The 17,296-nt window shown below is 44.3% G+C and overlaps 2 protein-coding genes across 11 annotated transcripts in view; one reads left to right on the plus strand and one right to left on the minus strand.

The window, feature by feature from the left end:
- Positions 1-2,937: 2,937 nt before the first annotated feature.
- NOL7 (nucleolar protein 7) lies at positions 2,938-7,319 on the plus strand. 3 transcript variants are annotated; one of them, XM_004382973.2, is made up of 8 exons: positions 2,938-3,226; positions 3,302-3,362; positions 4,029-4,087; positions 5,420-5,451; positions 5,708-5,789; positions 5,936-6,057; positions 6,137-6,214; positions 6,544-7,319. In XM_004382973.2, the coding sequence occupies exons 1-8, from the start codon at positions 2,964-2,966 to the stop codon at positions 6,630-6,632; spliced, it is 786 nt and encodes a 261-aa protein (XP_004383030.1). In that variant the 5' UTR covers positions 2,938-2,963; the 3' UTR covers positions 6,633-7,319. The 3 variants fall into 3 exon arrangements, with proteins under 3 accessions (XP_004383030.1, XP_023593237.1, XP_023593238.1); XM_023737469.1 differs by having other exon boundaries at positions 2,940-3,226; positions 5,420-5,478; XM_023737470.1 differs by having other exon boundaries at positions 2,940-3,226; positions 5,693-5,789.
- Positions 7,320-7,474: 155 nt separating this feature from the next.
- Positions 7,475-17,296, minus strand: part of RANBP9 (RAN binding protein 9) — a 114,251-nt gene continuing 104,429 nt past the window's right edge. For 7 of the 8 annotated variants that reach the window (XM_023737457.1, XM_023737452.1, XM_023737451.1 and 4 more), the window contains 2 exons: positions 12,899-13,010; positions 7,475-8,462 (listed from right to left, as the gene is read on the minus strand). In XM_023737457.1, coding sequence (XP_023593225.1) covers positions 8,332-8,462; positions 12,899-13,010 — 243 coding nt within the window. In that variant the 3' untranslated portion in view covers positions 7,475-8,331. The remainder of the gene's footprint in view (positions 8,463-12,898; positions 13,011-17,296) is intronic. The other variant, XM_023737454.1, reaches the window with a different exon arrangement.

The raw sequence follows: 17,296 nt of genomic DNA on the forward strand, positions 1-17,296 counted from the left end.
TGTTGCTCTTACCACGTTGGAGTTCAATTTCTGAAGAATTCAGCTCTCTTCTCAAGCCCCACCACGTCATACAGCACCTAGGGCCCTTGGAATGCCATCCAACAAGCATCAGAGGCCTGATGGGAAGAAATGACCTCAGCCATCAATGTATGAAGGTCATTCCTAAGGTCCTTGGTAGCCTTGGATGAAGTGGGCCTCTCTCTGCCATCTTTACCAATTCTGACACCGGCCGTCTCTACCACAGCACCCTCTACTTCTCTGCTGGGTTCCCTAGTTCATTGCGATGGCCACACAGAACTCACAGACAATACTCACAATTATGGGGTTTATTATGGAAGTAACAGGTTACAATTCAGATTGGGAATGCTCAGGATACAGTTCTTTGATCAGGACAGCCTCTTTCTGGCCCTGGGCCTCTGCCCCTGCTCCTGCCTCAGCGGAAAGGCACTCAGTTCTAGCTCCCCGGGTTGGCAAACCTAGCTCCACCAAATGCCTGGAGGCACCCTACTCCACCAGCAATCCCTCTGCCCAAAGGCACTCAGCTTTCTTGCTCCGTGGGCTGGGAAGCCCACTGTGCCGTCTCCTGCCAGCCTCTCCCGCCGCTGTTTCTCTGCGGCTGCTTCTGGCCGTCTTCAGTGTTACAGCTCGCTCTCTCAGTCTCCTGGTTCCAGGAGCTTCTCAGCGCAGGGATCCCAGGTCCAAAGCACGCACTCCACTCTTGGCCCTTCTTCACTGGTGGTGGTCGGATCCTCTTCTGCTCTGCAGCTGGCTCTCTTTTAAACCTAGTGGTGGCAAAACTGACCAATCCCCTTGGTGGGGCCACAATTACCTTATTTGCACAGCTCCACGTAATCACTTGGGTGGGAGTTAGAAGACCACGGCGAGACGGGCTGTATCCAGTAATACAGTGCACCACAGCCACGTCACCTCAGTCCACTGCAAAACTGCATTTAATGTTCACTTGGCTTTTGTACAAATAGGTGACATGAAACTTTTGTTTAAAACTTTGTACTACGTTTGCATGTCATAATTTGTAATAAATCCCGGAGGTCCTTTGTGTGGGAGGAAGCAGGATGTTCGTAACTGAGGAGTTGGGAGGACCAGACAGGCACCCTTAGGGCTCGATTCACACTTTACACTGTAATCCTGGGTGGATCAGGGATGTACACGGAGGGGACCGGTAATACGTCTAATAGTTCTTGTAATACGTATAATGCAGTTTTTGTACATAAAATACTATCTTGCACTTTTAGTTTGTCCTTGACCTTGTCAAAATTAACTTATACACTTTTCCAGAGGTAGCAACGATGCAAGTCAACACACTGTCTCAGGAAATTTGATTTTATTTTTTATCTATTAGTATCTGAGCAAGGCCCAGAGGTTTCCGAACTGTTCCTTGCGACTCTCACACTTTGCAGCTCCTCTCACCGGCTCCTTTTGTTGTTGTATACGTCATTTTGTCCACGTTTTGGTTTCGCTGTGTTTAAAAATGAGGAATGGCTTCTGAACTAGAGAAAATGAAAGGAGAATTGAACAAAATGTGTGAAATGGAATTATTCAATTTAACAAACATTTACTGGCCATCTACCATTTGATAGACATTAGAAATAAAATGATTAGTGCGACATCGAACGTGCCGGCAAGGAGTTCAGAGAATAGCTGAAATAACTGTCCTGTATACAGTTATTACACAATGTGGAGTCTACAGTAATGGCCGACAGTGCATGGTTCAGAGGAGAGGGCAGTTAGAGAAGGGCGGGGGGGGGGCGGTGGCGTAGATGATAAGACGCTTGAAAGCCTTTAGGAGGAGGTCAGCCTGGGTAGGAGGGTTTTGAAGTATAAATAGGAGTTCCACGTGGGGGAGTGCTGATCAGTGGAGGGAACAGCATGTACAAATGCTGCATAAAATGTGTGAATGCTTGTCATTTAGCATTGTATAATGGGTAGGACAAGATGAACAGAAGGATCACAAAAGACCGTGTAAAGGAACAAAATATGCCAGGCAATGAATACATGTACCTAGAGAATAGCACCTGGGTCCCAGTCAGTAACACTAAAGTCATTCATTTTTACAACAGCATCTTCGATGGGTCAGACACTGTTCAAGGTCTCAGGGATACAGCCGACAAGGTCCCTACTCTCACGGAGCTGACATTCTAGTGGGGAAGTCAGGCAATCAAACTTATGAGGAGGCTGCTGCCTTGAGGACCACGACAGGGATGGATAGGGAGCGGCCGGGGAAGCCGGAGAAACGGCCGGCCGAGGTGCCAAGCCCAGGTCGGGTCGAAGTGGTTTATCGCGGGGGGACAGCAAGACTTCTCCCAAAGGCGTCCTCTCACCACAGCGCATTTCTTCCCTTTGAGACCCTGTTTCTGCGGGGAGTGCCGTGAAGGGAACCGAATCTACAAACACTGAACTGGTTCGACCAAGCTGGTCCTGCTGCTAAAAAAGGCGGCGACACAGCGACCGGGGACGCGGTGGCGGGGTTTCTGGGCGCCGCAGGCCGTGACTGAGCCAGCTCGTCTCGGGGAGCGCGGGGATCCACCCCGCCCTCAGCGTCCTAGCCGACGGCCGCACCATGGAGCTCCCCCGCCTGGAGACAAATCCCACCCCACCGCTGTCGCCGTCGGGGAGCTTCTGTCGGCAGAGGGGGCTGTCCAGCGCGTCCCCCCCGCCGCGGGCTCAGTGAGCCCCGCAGGCCGCCCGCGTCCGGTCTGCGGAAGGCGCGGCGGGGGAGGAGCAGCCCCGACACCCCGGCCCCTGAGTCCCTTAGGCCACGCCTTCCCTGGCTCTGCGCATGCGCCTTCGCCCTTCCGTGGCGCTGCCTCCACATGGGCGCAGCTCAGAGGGGCCTCCGGACCTGCAGGGGGCGAGGAAATCCCGTGTTGTTTGCTCTTTCAAATCCGCTCGCCTCGAGAGCTGCTTCCGGGTCAGAGGTCAGACGGTCCAGCGCTGCGTGGGCCATGGTGCAGCTCCGGCCGCGGGCGTCGTGCACCCCCGCGGAGGCGGACGCGATGGTGGATGAGGGGCAGCCGGCTTCGGAGGAGGTGGCGGAGCACGGCCTGCTGCTGGGACAGCCCAGTAGCGGCGCGGCCGCCGAGCCGCTGGAGGAGGACGAGGAAGGGGACGATGAGTCTGACGACGAGGCCCCGGAGGAGCTGACTTTCGCCAGTGCCCAGGCGGAAGCGAGAGAAGAGGAGCGGCGAGTGCGAGAGACCGCGCGCAGGTTGGGAGCCCGCCGCCTGGCCCCTCCGGGTCCCGCGTGTCCCTCCCCGAGCTGACTTGTCCTCTTCTCTCCCAGGGATAAAATTCTCCTGAAGGAGAAGAGGAAACGACGCGAGGAGCTGTTCATCGAACAGAAGGTTAGTTGGCGGGTCGGGAGGCCACGGCGGCTCGAGGTGGAATGCCCACGTTTGATGCCGTTTGGATTGGTAGGATACGGGGTGGGGACAAGTCACTAATGTGCGTTCTGGCAACGGGGGAAAGATGCTCGTGCCCATCGCTGTCTGTCCCTGGAACCTGGGAGTGGGAAGCGTTGTGGATTTGATACCCCAGGGTTCATTGCCCAGCGCTGACACTCACGGCACCGTGTCATTTAGTCTCGCGGAGGGAATTATTTGTTCGAAACTAGGTTGCTGTGAGAATTAAATGAGGTGCCTTGTAATTAAGGGCTGCACTAACATCAGCTGTCTGTTTTGGCAGACTCGCCACAGAAATGTGGTCAATCACAGGGACTCCTGATGGACGTGACTTAATTGCCTTCAGTTAAAACAGTGGCGTGAGAGTCGGAATACGGTGGGCCCCCTTCCCAGTTTTCACCAAGTATTCCAGAGAATTCGGAATAGGTTCTGATTTTTCCAAGATTTTCGTGGGCCCAATCTTCCAACACCTTAGTGATACAGGGGTAGTATTCAGCTTAATTCGTTTGCCCAGATGTCGGGCTTTTTGTAAAGTCCATAATTTCCAGAGCAACTCCGCCATTGTCACGTGCATCACTTTTACTGATTTTTAAATGTCTTTATTCCAAGAAAAGAAAACTCCTTCCAGATGCTGTTCTAGAGAAGCTAACTACAACTTCCCAAACTAAGTAAGTAATGAATCTTACTGTAATACTTCCATGCATCCACCCATCTTTGAAAGAGTGCAGTTACAAACTGCTACAAACATTTATTTGGGGCCATGCAATTGAAGAAATCGCACGTTAGTAGATGTTTGAATTTGGTGGGAAATGGGAAGGGAGATACTCCATTTCTTTTTGGTCTCACCATTTCTTTTCGTTCATTCCCATGTGGAAGTCGAGCTTCTGAGTCCCTGATCCCAGTGTGTTAATTCAGTAAATTTTGTTGAGTGCCTGTCATTGCGCTAGGGGCAGGGTACGTGGTGGTGGATGAAACTGTTTTGAAACGTATCATTTAGTGGGGCAACAGACATTTATCTGCAGGTTCCTTGAACTCAAAAACCAACCAACCAAACCCCTTGTTGTCGAGTCAGTTCCGACTCACAGTGACCCTATAGGACAGAGTAGAACTTCCCCGTAGGATTTCCACGGAGCGGCTGGTGGAGTCAAACTGCCGACCTTTTGGTTAGCAGCCGAGCTCTTGACCATTGTGCCACCAGGGCCCCCCTTGAACTCACCTTGCCCCAAATTTCCTTTACCTGCCACCAACCTGCCCGGCATCCTTGTTCCCCATTTAGCAGCTTTGCCATCACTGAATGTTTAAACTCAAAAACTACAGTAATCTTTTCTTGCCCATCTCATGGAATCAGCCAAACCCCACTAAATTGGACTTTTAAATGGTTGGAGTTTTCTTCTGTCCCTTTTGTCTCCCCTCAGTGCTCTCAGGTCAGAATTTTGACCCCTGAACACTTTAGTTCGGTGGTTTTCAAGTTTTCAGTAGAAGAACTCTCGTGTAGCTTTTCTACCTTGCAAGTGTTTTTCTATAGGCATCTCATTGTCTTAGTTTACATTTGTCTCTCATTAGACACTGGAATCCTTGAAGCTGGCCCTTGTCTTCTGTCTAAACTGTTGAGTGACTCCTTCATGACTTCCCCAAATACAACGAGGCAGGCCTACTCCCTTGCACTTATTTTAAATACGGTGTTACATAACCCGTTGACTTTTGCTCCATTAGACACAGCAGTCCGTTTCTTTGGAAGCCTGCAAATACGCTTCCTGATTTTACATTCTGAGCAGATACTCCCCTCCCTCTGTTGATTGGGAGTTGGTTGGCAGGGAGGGGGCGATGTATTGGGGAGTGACTTTTGTTTTTCCGAAACTGATTAAAGATCTGAGGAACACCGAGGAGTGGTGGTAATGGAAGGGGAGGCATCATTTGCAGAACCAGGTGAAATGGTTTAACAGGTTGAGTGATCCTTGCCGTCATTCTATCAGCGTTTGTTTGTTTTTATTCTTTCTCAGCATAAAGAAGTCACCAGGAAAGCTGAAAGAAGGTACGACCCATCGAAGTAACTTGTCGGGTGAGCGCCAAGTGCGTTTGTAGACCGTTCCGGTTGTATCTTACTGGCCCTTAAGGGGGAGCACGGGCATAGGCCTGGCCACAGGAAACTCAAGCCCGTTCCCTGCATTTCTGACAAATGAAAATCGCAGCCAAGTTGTGTGTAGTAGATTTTTAAAAGTGAATTCCAGTAAACAGTCCCGGTTTACTTTCTTATAATGCTGATTAGAAAATAGAATTTGATTTTTCAGTTGATTTGCAGAAGAAACATGAAGGCCATGACAAAGGAAGTGACTCCAAGAAAGCTGGCACACAGAAAGTACAGCCAGGCAGGTAATGAGTCGGCTCTGCCCGTTATCTTACCTGTGCATATACAAAGCTAATACTTAGATTTCTATGCTGTCTATGAAACAACTAACACGAATACTTTGAGAGTAAGTGTGTATCAGCCACTTGCAGTTGGTCTCTTGTACTACCAGCCAGAACAAAAGCTACGTGGCTCTAAGACTCAAAGACCAAGATCTGAGAGACGCAAGGCAGCAGGCAGCCAAAGCCTTCATACAGAATTCTTTGTATGGTCCGGGAACCAACAGAATGACTGGTAATTTCCTTATGGACTAACTTCTCATGCTTTTTACTGCAAATAAGGCAAAGAAGTGATAAATACTGATCTTTTCTAGTCAATAAGTTCCTGTCTCTTGCCAACAAGAGGTTGCCGGTGAAAAGGGCTGCAGCCCAATTCCTGAACAATACTTGGGGTAAGATCCAGCTTTGTTTGCTTGGCTCCGATAGTTTGAAGTGTTCAATAATGTTCTTTTTGAGGAGGTAGTTAAATGCTTAGATAATTCGGAAGTGTCATGATTTTTTTCCTGATAATGGTTTCTGTATTAATATTTAAAGTTGCTTCTGAGAAATTGGTCAGTCAGTGTAGCGTGTATGTACATCCAGTGTACAGTCTGATTTTTTAATATACCTCATTTTAGCACTTAACAGTAACTAGGGAATCTTTAAAAAACATTTTGAATTATGTGTTTCCTGGGAACTTTATATATCTAATATTCTTACTATATGCCACTTTCTATTTTAGGAGCCCAGAAAAAACAAAATGCCAAGAGATTTAAAAGACGGTGGATGTTCAGAAAGATGAAAGCGTCTGGGAGAGTAAATGGCAGCTAAATAAAGAATCAATACTTTTTATGTATAGTATACAGTTATTTTAGAGGATTATTTTTTTCTGAAACTAATAAACCATTCATAGTTCATTTTAAGGGGTCGTTATAAAAATCATAAATCTATTTGTCTGGGGAAGTATCTGGCCACATTTCATCCTTTTGGAGTACAGTCACGCCTTGTAGTCTTTGGAGGTCCTGAAAGAAAAACTAGTTTAAAAGGACCTGTTTTCCTTTCTTCTTAGAAGTGTTTACCCATTCAGTGAAATACAAGCACTACCCACCCCAGTAGCACCACCTGTCCGCCCCTCCGCACCAAGGTGTGGGTGGAAAAGAGACGGCTCTCCGGGAAGAGTCTTCAGGCGCAGCTCTCAGCTGCCTTACTCTCGGGTGTCGTAGTGCTCTTAATGAAAATTTGTTTCACAGACTGTTGCTTGATGTTACTGAGTAGCCTCATGGAATAATAAAAAAGAATTATGAATGAGTGCCAAATCTAAAAACAGAAATAAATACTCCCTTTAGAGAAGGTTCAAGCCTCAGTGTAGAAAACAGCCAGTATCTCCATTACCAAATCAAACGTATACAGTTCTCTTCTTGAGCAGCTTGTTTGCTTGACTGGCAAGTCTCACAGTCCATATCGTGACTATGAAAGTAATAAACAAGGAAATTAATTTCCTGTTGCTTCATAGTATCAGGTTTGACCCTAATCCAAGGAGGCCAGTAAACTGAAGGCAGCCTTAGGTTGTAGAGCTCAGACTGATGGCAGAAAACTATCAATTTTAACTGCTCTGGTTTTATATTATAGGAAGTATATAAGTACTTAATATATAAACTCAACTGACACTCTAGTATCTGTAGAAGTAAATTTTTAATGGCTGATTATATCACTACATTTTTATTGCAATATAGTACTCATTTAAGCACTTAAAAATGGAAGGTGTACAAAGATTAAATTAAGACACGGTAAATTGACTAAATATTTGGTTTTTATATAAATAAAGGTCATAACCACACTGTTGACATGTAATACTGTTATAATACAACAGTTAACTCGTGAGTCTACAACAGAAGTTGTCTGTAGTTAAACAGGAAACAAAGTTGAAAAAGACCATGTTAAAACAAAACTACTGGGACTAACAGGTCAGGATTGTAAGTAGCAACAAACATATTCACTCAGCTCCTGAGTATTTCAAGTTTTACAGTACACATTAAAAATGATTTCTTCCATCAACACTATAAATTCAAACTGTCAGATGTTTATGCGTTTTGCAAGTTACACTGATTGAATGCTTCTATGGGAGTGGGGGTCGGAACAGCTCCCAGTTTGAAGTTTACGTCACCCACATGCTAACACAAACACAACTTGGCCCATTTCCTTACCCTTTCTCCCCCCCACAAAGAAGGCAGGAGTTTTTGGTTTCTTTTAGGTAATTGTTTAAAAGGATTTGTGATGATCAATTTGAACGTCTGAAATTCAGTAATATTAAACTCTTAGACAACTAAGAGGTTAAAGATGGAAAAGAATTTCTCCTAACACTAAGTTAGAAAATCATTTGCATCATGCTGTAAACTAGGAAGCAATGTAAAGCGACAAAAACCTGTCCCCAGTACATAATTAAAAAATCTAAATTTCAAATCGGCAGAGCTGGTCTACTTCCATGTTGACTATATGCCACAATACAAGTTTGAGCTCTTTAAATGCATAGCTAATGTAGGTAGTCTTCCACTGTGGCAAATGCACAAGATCCAATTCCTGATCGAGCCATCAGCCCTAGACACTGTGTGGCCTGTCCCATTGCTAGGGCAAGTGGAGGTTGCTTTGGCAGATTGTGGGTTTCTGAGGAAAAAGGTTAAAAAATGGAAATTAGCAAGACATTTTTAAATGTCAAATACCCAAAAACATACTTCCATATTAACAGTGACCTGAGGTTGGAATATGGTGGACACCCTTTCCCGTCTTCTGTTTCCTGTGACAGAGCAAAACCACCCTATAATTTTGGAGGAGTTACTTTTCAACCCGTAGTTCAAACTTTTTTAAAAAATTGCCAATACAAATTTTCAGGACCTGCCATACCAGAAGTTTGTCGGACAGTTGTGGTAGAAATGCAGTAGTTACCAGAATTTGTTCTCTGACAGAGGTGATAAAATGAACTAATGGTCAAAGTTACCAAACTCAGAGAAGCTGGTACTTTCTCCTTCTATGGAAACAATGTGCAAACTTCTAAGTTTATGTAAACTGACAAATTACTAATCAGTCCTTCATAGGCCCTGCTGACTTAAAGGGCAAAAATGCTGACACGTGGCGAGTAAGACTCCACGTGGTTTAATTCCAGTCTTGGTTCGGGTTGCAATATGGTAGTGGGAGAAAGAAAAGGAAAATTTCAGAAAGAATAAAACAAAAATAAAAGGAACTTCAGGATTTAAAGGTACAAGAAAACAAAAATGTAAAAATGAAAATGTTCAACAAAAGGTACACAAGATTACTGACTGTTCTGTGGCAAGACACTACTTTAACTACATTTTGATGGTGATAAACATTTTTTTACCTACTCTAAGCAGGACTGACTTTATAGTTTAATTCAGCCTTACCTTGAATCAACAATTTTTTACCACAAAATCAACGTGAGGACAGAGAATACAACTTAAACATCTCTTGAAGGTTCCCAGGGACACAGCCTTCCCAAAAGGTAGGCATCTAGAGGTGCTTTACTGCAATTTTATTTTGGGGAGGCAGACATCTGGTACAACGTTCCTTTATGTAGCCTCTTGCCTTGGTTTTTTTTTTTGAAAAACAGCTTGAGAGATTCTCCCCGCATGCCCTGAGGAGTTACTCTGCCCTAGTTTTCTACCCAGAGGACATATTACCTCTTCCCAGGTTGACTGACATTTCCTGGGTGAGCTGTAACTAACCTGGTTGGATCCTTTTTGTCTGGTCCCGACCTATAGCCTGCCCCGTGACTGGTCTGCACCTTGTGCAGGGATGGTCAACAGACTGTGCTCACTAAGCAAAGGAAATATCTGGCCTACTGATAGGGGAATGGTCAGTTCCTGGCCCCAACAGGAGTGCTATGCCTTGAAACTGACAAGGAGTTTGCGTATTTAAGCAACTAGCCCCACAGAGATAGGGAGACAGAAGCAGAGAGAGAGAGGAGGCAAGGAACCCCCTAAAAGAGCTGTAACATGGGTCAAGGGCTGTAACATGAAGACGGCAACTGGCCCAGAAGGGGCCCAACAGCAGAGCCAGGAGCGATAGGCCGGGAAGGGGCCCGGTGGCAGAGGCGGCAGCCTGTCCTGAGGGGAGCTGAGAGAGCTGTCCTGCACTGAGGAAGGGAGATTCTGCCTACATGCTTCTGGATCCTGATCCCGAGATGCACCCTGTTCCTTAATAAACCACCTAACTCTAAGTGTGGTCTGTGAGTTGTGTGTGGCCACTGCGCAATGGATCACCAAACCCAGAAGAGAAGTAGAGGGTGCCGTGGGAGGGATGGCTGGTGTCGGAACTGGTAAACAGGCTGGAGAGTGGAGCTACATTTGACCTCCGCCTCATAGGGACCAGCCTTGGGCTGATCTTGATCCAGGTTATTATCCTCCCTGAAGTTAGACAGGTTCTGATGACGTTACTATTGCTACTACTACTCCCACTTCATTTTTATACAACCTTCAACATTTTTGGCATATTAAACAGGAATTATATACAATTAATAACTTAAAGTGTTATTTTTAGATGAACCTCCACCTATATAATATAGCACAGTATGTATGTGTGTATACATATGTACTAAGCACTTTAATAAGCCCGTCATTAATTTTGCAGGAATTATATAAATAAATTTAAATATTATAACAAACTACATAATATAGCACAATATTTAAGAATACATATAACTTGGATAACAGTCCTAAGCAATTTAATATTTAAGAATTTAATTCCCTTGAAGCTAACCCAAGAAATCAAAAACTGTCTTAAAAAAACTGGTCACTTTTCTTCAAAAATCCTTCCAGTTAGGTCTTCATGATTACCTATAATGTATAATTTCAAAAAGACAATTATGGTAAGCCATAAGCATAATTTGCCCTACAATCCCAGCATTGTTACTAAGTTCTCTTATTTTTACTGATAAAGCTAAACGAATTCTGCATAACCAAAGAAAAGTCAACACATTAACCAAAGAAAATTCACATTATTTTTTTATATACAAATTCTAAATTTGAGAAAACTACAACACAAAAGACATCTATGTTAAGACCTCTGTGTTAGACCTTACAGATAATGAATTTTATAAAGACAACGACAAAGGCTCACATGTGAATACTTTTCATTGCTTCCTTCACATTCCTGCCACACTAGTCCTGGCTGTCATTACAAATCTCCCGTGGAAATTACTCTCTCCTCTTTGTGGCACTGTCCTAATCTTCCTAAGATAGTTTGAAACATGTTGCTAAAATCCTCGGAACCTACAAGGGCCTAAAAGGCACAATACAGAAGTCCCATTTTACCTGAGGAACCGGGTTCTGAGGTTGGATAAAAAGTTGCTCATATCTAAGTTACCTTTGAACCCCCCTGAACTGCCTTGAAATTGTTTTATGCAAACAACCCTAGTTCTATATAAAAGCACAAAATATGCAGTTAAAGTGCATCTGTTAAACTACACTAATCTAATACTTGGCAGGTGGCTGCTCACAGGAATGGAAACCAACCAAGGGAACAGCGAATTCAGGTTTCCCACTGCATGCTCACACCTGAACAAGCCTCACCGAGTGAAGGAGGAGTAGAAATCACAATTCAAATTGTTGTTCTCTTCCTGACCCACCCTTTGTATATGAAAGGACACAGCTAAATTTATTTAAATGGAAATACAATTTGACCTCAAAGGTTGCTGCCGACAGAGTACTCGAGTCACCTGGAGGCCCCTTGCCCTGTATTTAAGCATGGTGGGAGCTGAGATGGTGGTGCTGAAGTCACCTGGAGGCCCTTGGCCTGTATTTAAGCATGGTGGGAGCTGAGATGGGGGTGCTCACGTCACCTGGAGGCCCCTTGGCCTGTATTTAAGCATGGTGGGAGCTGAGATGGGGGTGCTCACGTCACCTGGAGGCCTCTTGGCCTGTATTTGAGCACGGTGGGAGCTGAGATGGGGGTGTTCAAGTCACCTGGAGGCCCCTTGCCCTGTATTGAGCATGGTGGGAGCTGAGATGGGGGTGCCCACTGGAAACATCTCAAGCAAAGAGGCAGGGAGTATGTAGCAGGGGCGCTGGTCGCCAGCTAGGAATCCTGATCAAGAGGATCAAACTCAAACTTCTCAGATAGTCAAGCTTTCACGCCCTCATTTCTGTTCTCACTCAGCCTGCTCCTGTACTTAGTCAATACTGCACCTCCTGACTGCTTCATGTCCAGCTGACTCCTCTCTAGCCTCACTCACTACCTACCGTGGACCAATTATTAGAACCACATTTTCGTTAATGTTCCTAAATTCCTTCTACAGCAGCCAAACGGTAGCTCTAGTTCTGATTAATCCACTCAAGAAAATGTATTCAACTATAAAGAATGGTTCTGTGCCACCATAAATTCATACTTTTGTTTCTCACCTGGGCTCTCAATGTCACAAGTTAACCCTTTTACTCAGTCTCTGTTCAGCTATATTTCACTCCCTTCACTGGCTCCTCCAAATTCTCACCACTTCCTGAAACTTTGACAACTCTCAGCTCCTGAAAACTTGAAAAACAAAAGGCCCTCAGGCTGGATTCCTCAGCTACTCATCTCGTCTTCCCATCCACACCCACATCCTTCTCTCCTGTACCAGAGGAGACAGTCTATCCAGAGTGTGAATTCAGGAGAGTGCCAACTCATGATGCCCATCTTAGAAACGAGTGGCAGAAAACGCCTTTCACTAAAAAGGATGACAAGGGGAAACGGTGTCCTTGGTAGGGTAATATTCTGAACTGGAAACACAAGGACCACCAAAGATCTCATTCTGAAGGAGAAGCAGCAGACATTCACTGCTATCAGGAAACACTCACATCCATGCGCACACAAAACCTCTATTTTCCAAACACCCCAAGACGCATCCCAGTCTACTGTTCTTATTCCATCTGAATCTAGTTAATTTGGAATTGAGATAAAGGAGGAGGAGTCCTATATTTTAAGGTAATTTTATATTTTAAAAATGTAGAAAACATCTTCCTGATGACTCTACCAAAATATAAATGCTAGCACAAATACTCTTTCCAAACTATTTAGGCAATCTAGCCGAAGTGGTGCTTTCTGGTTCTACTTACCTAATATTGCACTGTTAAGAGCTGAGCACACGGGTTCTCTCTGAATCGGGTCAAGCTGATTTCCAACCGGGCTGTTCCAAGGATCTGAGTAAGCTAGTAAACTGAATGCATCCTGTTGAAAACATCAATTTGGTTTTCAATTCAAACAGTTCAACTACTATGTTCACAATGGTTCCAAACTGAGAGACAGGTAAAAACATCACTTCAAGGCACTCAACCACAATGATAGTTAAAATCATTCCTTTTTTTTTTTTAACTTAAGATAACTGACAACACTATTCCTTTCTGATGACTGGTCCTGTCTTTGTGTCTCCTTTCTGTGGGAAGCAGATACTATGATGTTTTCAGAGACTGGCTTCAAGTCCAAGCACCACCACTCACTATGGGTGTGGGCTAAGACCCTCTCTACACGTCTCTAATTGCTCATTTGGATAATGGGGATGGTAAGAGGTGTCTGAAGACTAAACGACTAAATGAAACGAACATAAGGCCAGTCCTTCTAATGTTTCCAATACACGATGTCTTATTGCCATGCCAAAGGTCACTGTCTTCATCCAGAGCATTACGCTACTGAGTTATTCCATCACTCCCCAAATGCTCTCCCGAGTCTTCCCTGGTTCAGTTTGTAAACGGCATACAGAAAAGAATACAGATACAGAGAGGATACAGACACAGGACACCTTCCCAGTTAGGCATATACGGAGAGGTGTTGTGAAAAATGGAAATCTGCGGATTCAGGAACAAAACATTTCAAAGTGCTGAACAGAGAAATGTGGAAGACCAAACCTCCTGAAGAATCCTGCCTCCTAGGGGGAGCTGCTCAAGCAAATCGGCTCCCACTCCCCGTCTCCCGTGTTCTGAGGGTCCTGAAAGCAGAGCCGGGAAAAGGCTCCCTGGACAACTGCTGGCTTACCTTTCTCACCCCAACTGGCCTCCATATTGTGGTTACAAAGAATTACCCACAAAGGGAAGCTGCGAAGTCAGTGAGGCTTCAAGACAGGGAATACACATGCCTCTAACGCAAACATATATGGCTCCTCTCTTGTCTTAGAGTGCTGAATATTCATCAGGTTCAGACTTCGCTTCTCACCCACAGTGAGAGTTCTTTGAAGGTAAACATCATTTACTATATTATTCTGAATCTCCTGCGGGATTCATAGGTGCTGGGTACAGGGAAGAAGCTCCACAGGCCTGCTGATACCCTAAGACTTGCTTCTTAAACAGTATTTAAGATGTTTTTATGCATCCCACAATCTACTCTGCTACTTCCTGGTTCACGCCAATCCTAAGTTACTGATGGAAAGAATGTTAATATCTTGTAAAGCGAATACTGATCAATCACATTGTTTATAAACACTGAACTTTGCTCAAGACTTAATCTACTGCTCGACCATCTAATGAAGTATTATGCCCACAGTACAGATAAACAGATATACTAAAGAACTTGTCCAAGGGATAACTACTAATTAAAAACTTCAAGCACAAAACTATCCTCCAGGGTACATGTCCTGACATACCAGCCAAAAGGTGAAATGCTGCAGGCTCAAATCTCAAATCAAGACCATTATTCTGTTTACACTCTCCAGTATTTTAAACAAAAAGCCAGTCATAGAAAGAACATCTGGAGGACAGAATCACCGAAAGATAACAATAATGATGGTAGTCATCTACTGTGCACTAACATTGTATGAGGCAGTGTTTCAAGCACTAACATGGATCATCCCATTTACTCCTGATTAGAATAACCCTATGAGGTTGATACCATTATGGCCATTTTATAGAGAGGCAAAGTGAGGCAGTGAGAGCTTAAGACTACACAACTAGTCTATACGTCTCTTTTTGTAAAATGCAGTCTTTTTTAATTACCAATTTAAATGTTGAGGAAAAAGTCTAAATTTTTGCCCTCATATTTTATTTTTAGTACAATTCTATAAACATTTGTTGAACACAGCTGCCAGAAGCTGCTGCTACACATACCGAAGACCAGTACCTCACTGCTTTAAGGAACTCACACTGCCTGGCAGGGAAGGCAGACGTGTAACAAATAACATGCAGTGTACTGCTGGCGACAAAACAGAAACAGGTTCAAGGGACACGCAAGCTGAAGCTGAGAGAAAGGAGAAAAAGCACAGCTGAAGCCATGGGTAAGGGGTTCAATCCTTAAATGCCTCAAATACCAAGCCAAAAAGCTTGACACTTTTCCAATAAGGCAATGGGGTTTAAAACAGAAGAATGACACAGATTACATTTGAGTTTAGAAAGATCACACTAGCAATATTATGAAAGATGACCTGGAAGTAAAATGAAGCTGTAAGCAAGAAAACTAATAAAATCATTAATTTTTAATTTTTTTAAACCCTACTATGAAACTAAATTGGTAATGGCAACCAAGGAAATACAAATAAGCAATTTAAAAATGGTTAAGCCCACTAAGGCAGGATTACGGTAGTAGTGACACCGGTACGCTCCTTCATTACCGCTGGTAAACGGGTAGGTTTCTAGAAGGCAATACAGCAGTATGTAGCAAGAGCAACAATAATGTTCATATCCTCTGACCCAATAATTCTATTTCTAGGAATTTAACCCAACGGAATAATTTTGAGGAAGAAACATACAGATATGTGTATAAACGTATTCACTAAAGCATGTGATATAAAAGTAAATAAATAATCTTACAATAAAACCCAAACTCGTTGCCGTCGATTCTGACTCACAGTGACCCTACAGGACAGAGCAGAACTGCTCCACAGAGTTCCCAAGGCTGTGATCTTTACAGAAGCAGACTGCCCCATCGTTCTCCCACAGAGTGGCTGGTGGGTTTGAACTGCAGACCTTTTGGTTATCAGCCGAGTGCTTGAACGACTGTACCACCAGGGCTCCTCTAACAATAAAATAGTGAAATAAACTGATACAGCAACACAAGGGGAGTATCTTGTGGTCATTTAGAAATAACTGTGAATAATGCACACAAAACTAGGAGGCAATAAATTTTATAACATTAAATAAAAACAAAACAGTGTAACTACAATCACTAAGTTAGGTGAAACAGATGCACACGGAAGTTAGGGTGCAAAACTGAACACATCTGTGCAACAGTGTGGTGTTAGGGGTTACTTCTGATTTTAAAGAAAAAATATGACCTCCATGGGAATAATTTCTGAGGGAAATGTGACATCATTTAGGTAGGATTCTCAAACTTGGCTTAAAATCTGAGCATCTCGAAGTAAGAAAGGTGAATCTAAATGGTTCTATTTCTGCTTCAGTTACTAGATTTACAGCTCCTTGCAGGCTGGACTGCTCATTCATCTTTGCCTCTCCCACAGGGCCTACACAATGCCTTGCCACACAGCAGAATTCAGTTAACAGCTGCTGAACAAACCAATTCGGGCAATTCTCATGGGAGCCACGGCAGACCTAGGCAGGCGAGGAGCAGAAGCAAAGAAAGCAGGAAAAGAAGACTGAGAAAAACAGAAGAAAAACGTAAAGGGGAACCGCGGGCCGGCGACCGCCGCAGGAGCCCACTCTCACTGCAGGCCGGCGGCCTGTATGGTCTGCAGGAATGCCTGCTTCTCCACAGCTGAGCGGAACCAAAGACAAGCACCTCCTGATGAAGCAAACTAGGTAAATCTAATCTCAAGCTTAACCATTTCTCCCTCTCTCTCTCGACATCCATATATACACAGGACTCCAGTTTATGCAAATCCAGTAACATTACAGATTTTTAAAAACCACCCACCATCACATGGGTACAGAAATGACGAATAAAAAGAGGAATAATTTCTAAATCTTCTCAACTATGGCAAATTTTTTTCTCCTCTAAACCAGAAAACCAAACCCGTTGCCGTCAAGTCAATTCCAACTCATAGTGACCCTACAGGACAGAGGAGAACTGCCCATAGGGTTTCCAAGGAGCACCTGGTGGATTCAAACCCCGCCGACCTTTCGGTTAGCAGCTGAGCTCTTAACCTCTATGCCACCAGGGTCTCCTTTTCTCCTCTAGTTGCCCTCAAATCCTGGCTTCTTTTTTCCTTCCAGCCTTGCTCAATGGCTACTTACCAGGTGGATCAGTGACCCATCTTATCCCCAGCTGGATCAAGGTAAGTTTGGGGATTGACAGGGAAATGGCTCGAAATATTAAAAAAGTCTTAAGTAGCTGGCATTTGCTTTGAAGTCAGAGGAGCAAAAGCAAAGCCATCTAAAGAAAGGAAAGCACATTCTACCGTAATTCAGTATGTAACCAAGGAATATCTTTGAGAATAGGCCATGTAATGCTGTTTTCTGAGCTTCATGCAAATTAGAATCAGAGACACATAAGCGGATGGAGTGTAACCTTAAATTCTTCAAAGGCACTACATAAATCACACGCCTGGGCCCAAGAGGTGAAAACTATTTTCCCGA

This window comes from Trichechus manatus, unplaced genomic scaffold (assembly GCF_000243295.1).
Source record: "Trichechus manatus latirostris isolate Lorelei unplaced genomic scaffold, TriManLat1.0 scaffold00103, whole genome shotgun sequence".
NCBI lineage: Eukaryota > Metazoa > Chordata > Mammalia > Sirenia > Trichechidae > Trichechus > Trichechus manatus.

Excerpts from the sequence above, each read along its gene's own strand:
- NOL7 (XM_023737469.1), top strand. The coding sequence starts at position 2,964 with ATGGTGCAGCTCCGGCCGCGGGCGTCGTGCACCCCCGCGGAGGCGGAC. Across the intron at positions 3,227-3,301 it reads GTGCGAGAGACCGCGCGCAG|GGATAAAATTCTCCTGAAGG; the intron begins GTTGGGAGCCCG and ends CTTCTCTCCCAG. Across the intron at positions 5,479-5,707 it reads CCATCGAAGTAACTTGTCGG|TTGATTTGCAGAAGAAACAT; the intron begins GTGAGCGCCAAG and ends TTGATTTTTCAG.